This window comes from Salvia hispanica, chromosome 3, assembly GCF_023119035.1.
Source record: "Salvia hispanica cultivar TCC Black 2014 chromosome 3, UniMelb_Shisp_WGS_1.0, whole genome shotgun sequence".
NCBI classification, from domain to species: Eukaryota; Viridiplantae; Streptophyta; class Magnoliopsida; order Lamiales; family Lamiaceae; genus Salvia; species Salvia hispanica.
In genome coordinates, this window is record NC_062967.1 from 37,500,505 (window position 1) to 37,507,729 (window position 7,225).

The window sequence follows — 7,225 nt, forward strand, 5'->3', positions numbered from 1 at the left end:
CCGGTTGTTATGTATTATTCCGGTGGCCGCCGCAGCGTTTTGGTCGGAAAATCTACGTTCTTGATCATTAGCTTTCAATTGTGGGTGTGAACAATATTTTAGTTCTAGTTAAATTAATTGATAGGTTTGTTTGAGTTCATGTTTAATGGACTAAATCAATTCATTGCTTAAATTGCTCTTTAATTAGAATAAGTTATAACCCTTGTTTAGTTTTCGGTTTATTGCTTTAGTTATGCTGTTTTTGGTTAATCCGTTCTTTGATATTTAATTAATAAAGATTAATATTTCAATTGTGTTCTAGCTAGTTGTTGTCTTATTGTTTGCTTCTTTTTTTTTTTTTTTTATAAATTTAATTATCTTCATTGCAAATGAATTACATCGCACATCCTGAATGAATTGTGATGAAAAGAATAACTAAATCTTAATCATAAATAGAGACTAAATCTGATCCATAAATCAAAGGTTAAATATCTCATAGTACATGACTTTATAGTATATTAATATTAATTTATAAGGTCATTAAAGAATCATGATAATTTTTATTAATTAATTCATTTAAAGAGAAACTAAAAACTAACGATTATGATAGGATGTGCTGATTTATTTTCCAAAAATAATTTGATTCTTGCGTATAACTATATAAGTACGGTCATACAAATTTTGGTATGTGTTTGATTTATTTCGAAATTTACTAATTTTGTTATTAATTTATTTTATACAGTACTTTATTAATTTTGATATATGTCTTGATGAATCATGCCATTCATGATTATGATATGGTTTTATTTTAGAACGAGATAATACGTTGAAATTTGAAATATTAATCGGAAGAAAGAAATTAAATTAAATGCGAATTTTTTCAAGGGAGGCGAATTTAGAAGTAATAGATGTGAGTATAATATATCCAATATCTCGTGACAACTAGAATTTACATAATTGATTTTGCCTCAGAAAGTATTTAATTATGAGATTATTGCATTAACAGTCTAGTATTCTTGTTAGATCTTATGGCCCTTTGAAGGTATTTTTATCTCTTTCTTTCTTTTTTCCCACCAACCTACCTAGCTACTTACGTCCGGGGACGGTGGGCTGCTATCCGACGTGACAGTCGAATGGCAGCTCGACGCCCGTGATTCATCAACATTCGTCTTTCGACCTCCACATCCTTTCTCCGTGCCTGCCTTCGAGCTTGCTCTCAACCTCTCAGAAATGCTGCTACGGCTCAAGCATTTTGTTGTTGGTTTCGCGTTTCTAGCTACGCGTTGCTGCGATGTCTAATAAACACAATCATCAATCATCAGCCATATAAAAATCAGGATCAAGACTCGATTTTTATGAAATTTGTCAAGGGAGGAGTTGATGGAGGCGAGGCTTGTTATTTACCTTGGTTCGATGTGGCTCGCGCTCGACTCTATGGTAAAACGAGGGCAGCGGTCTAACCTTGAAGTTCAAGGTTTTCCTCAGCTGCTTGATTTCAGCTTCTGCTTTTTGCTACAAACAGAAAAAGTCATAAATCTTGAGCTCTTAAAGATATATAAATGTACACATCAAAGGTTCATTACCTGAATTTTTGCCTGAATTTTGCGTCTCTCGGCTTCTCTTGCACGAATATTCTCATCTATCTTCATATCAAACTACAAGAGAGAGAGTTCTCAACAACAGAACTATCTTTATACATCACTCGATTGACAGAGAAACAACTACCTCTTTCCGTCTCTCTGCACGTTCGTTGCATTTGAAACTGAACCTAGAAGTATCCTGCTTTACATATCGTTGAGGCTTCACTCTACTGCAAACTTCCGTCAGAGCAGAGGGCCGAGGGACCTGAGTTCGTTTGTTTCTTGATTCTTTATCACCCCTACGAAAAATGCAAGGCAACGAAAAATGCTTTAGTTATGAGGCATCCACACTTAGATAACAAAGAATCTTAATATATCTATACCTTTTGATATCATTGACACCTTTTGCTTTTGATTCAGGCTGCGGTTAAACGGGAAAGACATTGATTAACAGCAAGATCAGAATCTAACTATTCCATTTCAAGATGGAAATGTTCAGATAATCAACAAACATGATTTATGAAAGTCAAGCCAACCTCGTGTGTTGGGGATTTCTGCTTTGACTGTTTGCCCTGAGCAGTAGCTTCTTTGATCTTCTTCTCAGCTTCCAATATCGTCCGAGCATTGTATACTGTTTTATTAGGTCTTTTTTCTGAACCGTTCGACGCTCCCCTGTTGGATGCGTACCTTCTAGTCTTTGTAACACTAACTAGACGTAGCGATGTTGGCTTCACGTGTTCAGCTTGTGATGGAGCATTTTCCTGCACCGTGGATAAATTCATTACTATATTAGCAACCGTTCTCATAATTCTGTTCTATGTAACAATTAACCACGTTTGAACGATTAGAGTGGGAACAAATATGGAAACAGCAAACCTCAGAAGAAGAAACTCGTTGGCCTTCGAGGCTGGCATCTCGATTCTCCTCAATTCCATGATTATCACTAAGCAGGGAAATGGACGGATTTGATACATTATCCATATCTGAATTAGCAGCACCACGATCAAGGGCTTCGTCCACTTCTGTCTCTGATCTAGAGTCCATTGAAAGCACACTTCCCGGATTGTCACGATGCTCCTCTTCCACCGTCCCACGTTCAGAAAAACAGTCGAAATCTCTGGCATCATCATGTTTATATTCAATCTGAGCAACTAAACTCGATGAATCAGACACTTCTCCTTCTTGCTCCCTCATTCCATGCTCACTTCCACATGCAAAACTATCCATCCCTTCGTCATGTTTTGGCGAATGTGTATGAACGAACTCATCACCATAGCACCTCTTCTCCGAGGCTTCATTATCACTAACTTGGTAAACTACATCACTCCGGATCCTAGGTGAACAAAGACCAAAAAGGCCCTTCTTTCTAAAATGGGCCTCGAGAATAGCTTTCTTCTCGGTCACTGAACCCGGCTTTGAACACCTTTCGACCTCTTCAAGATACCTATTATGAGAGAAAGACGACCTCCTCTCCCAACACAGATCTTCATTCTCATACCTCCCAAACGATATCGATCCCGACAGAAAAGATTCTGCCTGTTCATTTAAAGAGGGGCAAATTAAGAGGAAACCCCCTTTGATTATAAAGTAAATCTTACCATTTGTTACAAAGTATATTGACAACAAAAAGTATTGAAGCATCAACAAAAGATTCTAAAATAAACACAATGCACAGCTTTGTTCACACAGAATTGAAGCATAGCAAGAAAACTACTCATCAACAAAGTCCCAAAAGATGCAAAATTTCCCAAATCCAAAATCATAACATAACAAGAGCTAATCCCAAATGCAAATAGGGCATGTTTATAATCCAATTTTTTTCCTCCCAATCTCATAATCTCAGCATCAGCTACACAATTTGTCTAAAAACAAGTATAAACCTCAAAATATTCACCATCTTCAAACAATTCTGATCAATTCATTGAATGCATAAAAAAATTAAAACAAATCCCAAATCTAACTGTTACCTTAAATTCAAGTCTGACTGATTCTCCAATCTCACCCGCCATTTCTTAACTGCTCATAACCATAACCTTTCAAAGCATCTGAAACGCCACAGACAAAAACCCATCACCCAAAAATCAGAAATATTTATTCCACAGCATTAAAAATCAAAACTTGATGGAGAAATTAAACTCACAGAAGAATTCAAGGAAGAATACGTTGATGTGATTGTGACCCTTTTTCTGAATTTCTATGGATTGATAGCGAGAGCGATTCTGATGCGAAAAAGATGCAATTTTTTGGATTTAAATCATGGGAACTGTTGAGATTTTGCAGAAAGATGGGGATTTGAGTTGAGAGAGATTTAATGGATGCAGAAGTGAGCTTCTTCCGTCTTTTGTACTAGTAAGTTTTACGTGATCATGTGCTGCTGTTTTCTTTTCTTTTTTTTTTTTTCATTCCTATTTAGCCTTTACTCGCTGAACTAGATTAATTGGGACCCGCGTTATGATTTGGTGATCGCCGTAGGATGTGAGTGGATCGAACGGCTGATGATAGTTACACGTGGCGCCAAAATTAAGTCAATTCTTGCTTCAGCCAATAGAAATAAGGGCAGTGATAATCGCACATTATCATTCTATCCTATAAAAATAAGAGAGAATGAAAAAAAAGTAGTTTACGCAGTGGATGATATGATCCATAAATAATAAAGTAATTCCAGAGAAGAAGTTTCCATAATGGACGAAAAAGGAAATTCGGCCATTTCTCAGGGACAGATGGAGTAGTACATATCCATTTACGTAAACATTTCCATAACTCATAATGTATGTCCACTATCCACTAACATTATTTCAAATATACTCTACGTCCTGACCTAATTCAGACATTTCTATTTTGACACATAAATTAGGTAATAGGGTTTAGTTAATTAAATTAGTAATTTAAGAGTGAAGGAAAGAGTAAAATAAGCCAGAGAAAAAGAGGATAAAGTAAGAATGTAAATAAAGTTAAAAAAAGAGCATAAAACAGGAGAAATGATAAAGTAATAGAAATAGGAGAATATAGTATGAGATGCAAAGAGAAAAGGTTTCACTTAAATTTGGACATACAAAAGAAAACATACCAAAAGAGAATACGCATTAACCATATCCTCCAAAAAATGCCTATTTCTATTTCCATAGGAAGAACGGAGTATATGTCCGTAAATTTTGACATTTAGAGAAGAGAGATACCTAAAAGGCTAAAACAATACTCCTATTGTATATGCATTGTGATATGTTGTAAAATTTAGCGACATTAAATAATGTAATTGATATAATCAATAATCAATTAGTCATTCTTTTTTGTCCAAACATGTGGTTTTTCATGACAACGTGGTCGGAATAAACACGCATAATGTCTCAATAGGACCGACATATGCATGAAGGAACTGAACCCTTTGGCGCTTGTACAGCGACAAGCCTTGCTATGCTATTTTTCCAATTTATAGCACTTTAATTTCATATTTGGTATTGGAAATTTATATATGTATAAAGTGTTGCAAATTTCAATGAGAAAATGTAGATAGAGTTTTTATTATCCATCAATGGCCTAGCGAGTGGTCCAACCTAATAAAGTCAAGCCTTAATTTTAGGCCTTAATGCATTGACCAAAATTTCTTGAATTTTATCGATCTATTGAATCTCTAGCCATAGTCTTGATTTTTACATTAATTATCAAATTGATGGTAGTCCTAATAATTCAATATCTTTTCCCTCTACACATATTAGCTTAAGAAATAGACAACAAATGTTACCATCCCATGTGGAATAACATAATTTTGATGGATATACAATTTCAAGGACAGTCTTATTTCATTTAAAAATGTTTCTTTCAGAAATCATGTGATCTTCAACTTAAGTTCGAGTGTTCGACCATATGATTAATTTAGCTACAAATTGATATCCTTCAAACGGTATGAAGTAATTTGACAATTTAACAATTTTTTATTACATATCATATTTTGCAGCACATTCCTATAATACATAGTTTTAGTCAGAAGATGGTCTTTCCCTAACTTGAATAATACGGCTGCATCTAATCTCTAACACTCAAATATCATTGGTTAAGAACGAAGATGATCACACGGTGGATGGAACTTGACTTAGGCCTACCAAGCCCTAGAAGCACTCTTGACAAAATTTGCGGGTACTTTAGCGACTTCTTTAAGTGGTTTGTCCGTAAATCTGATCAAATTGTACACAAATCCGCCCAATATTGTTCCCGAAATTGGGCCAATTATATATACCCAAAGATCTGTATATTTGTGTAAGATCAAAGCTGGTCCAATTGTTCTTGCAGGATTCAGTGAACCCCCTGAGATCGGCCTATACCAACAATAATTAATTAAAATATTTAGAATAATTATCTTAATTAGTTATTACGTTATTAAACTATTAGTACATACCCAGCAATAAGAACTGCGATTAATAGAGTCATTCCAATGGCAATTCCGGCCATTTCTCCAATCTGAAAAAAGGGAATAAAATTTGGATGAAATTGTTAGTTAGTTGCATGATTTAAATTGTTGGGATTAGATTCTTACAGCTCTATTGTCAGTGGCAACACCAGAAATGACAAACATCAAGAGAAATGATGCAATAAACTCCATTGCAAGGGATTGCATGGCAGAACCCGTTGGTGCAGTTTCAAAGGAAGTTAGATCAGTCACATCTAGCAAAAGGTACAATGTCCCACTTGCCATAAGTGCCCCCAGCAATTGTGCCAGTATGTACAATGGCACCTACAAGATCATTTGTTAAAGAAAAGACAACTTTCTAGAATTGCCCCCAAGAATCCTAGTATGATAATACGTATAATCAGAATGTTGCATCAACAAGGAATTCCAAAATGGACTCAAGATTTTTGGGCAATACTAGCGAAAATGACACAATTAAATTTTACTAAAATTTGTTTCATTAGCTCCCAAGTTTAATACTCCAAAAAAATAAATTCAAAGGGAAATACTTAGCTTGTGCTTTACACATATATATCTTGAAAATGTTATATTCATAATCCATTAAAAAAGAAAAATATGTTAATAACAATTAAATCAAAACAATCAACTCGATTCAGGTTCAACTATGCAACCCTAATCCAATCGATAAGATTAGTCGAAATATGTACCTGTTTAATGGGGAATTGCCGGAAAAGGGCCATAGTGATGGTGACGGCCGGGTTGAAATGGGCACCGGAGATATGACCGACCGAATATATCATGACCATAACAGTCACCCCAAACGCCAAACAAACTCCTGGAAACGTCACCGTGCCATACATTTTATTCAAAACAACTGAACCACACCCTACAAATATCAAAAAGTACGTCCCAACTGCTTCCGCAATCACCTAATTAATTCCCACATTAAATTAGAAAAATTATTTCTCATTTAATTGAGCAAATATAAATAGTTTATTACATAAATAAAATCATACTTTTTGAATCAAAGCAACAACAACAGCTGAGGACCAGAAGCTGGTGCTTTCGTCATCGTTTAGACTTTTTCTGTATTGCTCTTCTGCTGATCGAACGCCGCCCTCTTCAAGACCGTCGTGCTCAGCCATTTTCTACTTCTTCTTTTTTTAATCTCAAAATTTCCTTTTTTACTTTTTTTTTTATTTGAAAATTTGGGTTAGGTTTATTGGAAAAGCTTAAGAAAAAAAAGAAAGAATTTGAGAAGAGT

At 35.1% G+C, this 7,225-nt stretch overlaps 2 protein-coding genes across 2 annotated transcripts; both read right to left on the reverse strand.

The window, feature by feature from the left end:
* Positions 1–873: 873 nt before the first annotated feature.
* Positions 874–3,943, reverse strand: LOC125212442 (protein WVD2-like 7). The gene is made up of 9 exons (XM_048112614.1): positions 3,700–3,943; positions 3,527–3,604; positions 2,436–3,095; positions 2,096–2,320; positions 1,943–1,980; positions 1,705–1,858; positions 1,563–1,634; positions 1,384–1,491; positions 874–1,274 (listed from the first exon to the last, which is right to left on the reverse strand). The coding sequence occupies exons 2-9, from the start codon at positions 3,566–3,568 to the stop codon at positions 1,062–1,064; spliced, it is 1,512 nt and encodes a 503-aa protein (XP_047968571.1). The 5' UTR covers positions 3,569–3,604; positions 3,700–3,943; the 3' UTR covers positions 874–1,061.
* Positions 3,944–5,512: 1,569 nt separating this feature from the next.
* On the reverse strand, positions 5,513–7,225 carry LOC125210025 (probable aquaporin NIP-type). The gene is made up of 5 exons (XM_048109605.1): positions 6,978–7,225; positions 6,669–6,890; positions 6,088–6,285; positions 5,950–6,011; positions 5,513–5,869 (listed from the first exon to the last, which is right to left on the reverse strand). Exons 1-5 carry the CDS (start codon positions 7,104–7,106, stop codon positions 5,653–5,655), a joined length of 828 nt encoding a protein of 275 aa, XP_047965562.1. The 5' UTR covers positions 7,107–7,225; the 3' UTR covers positions 5,513–5,652.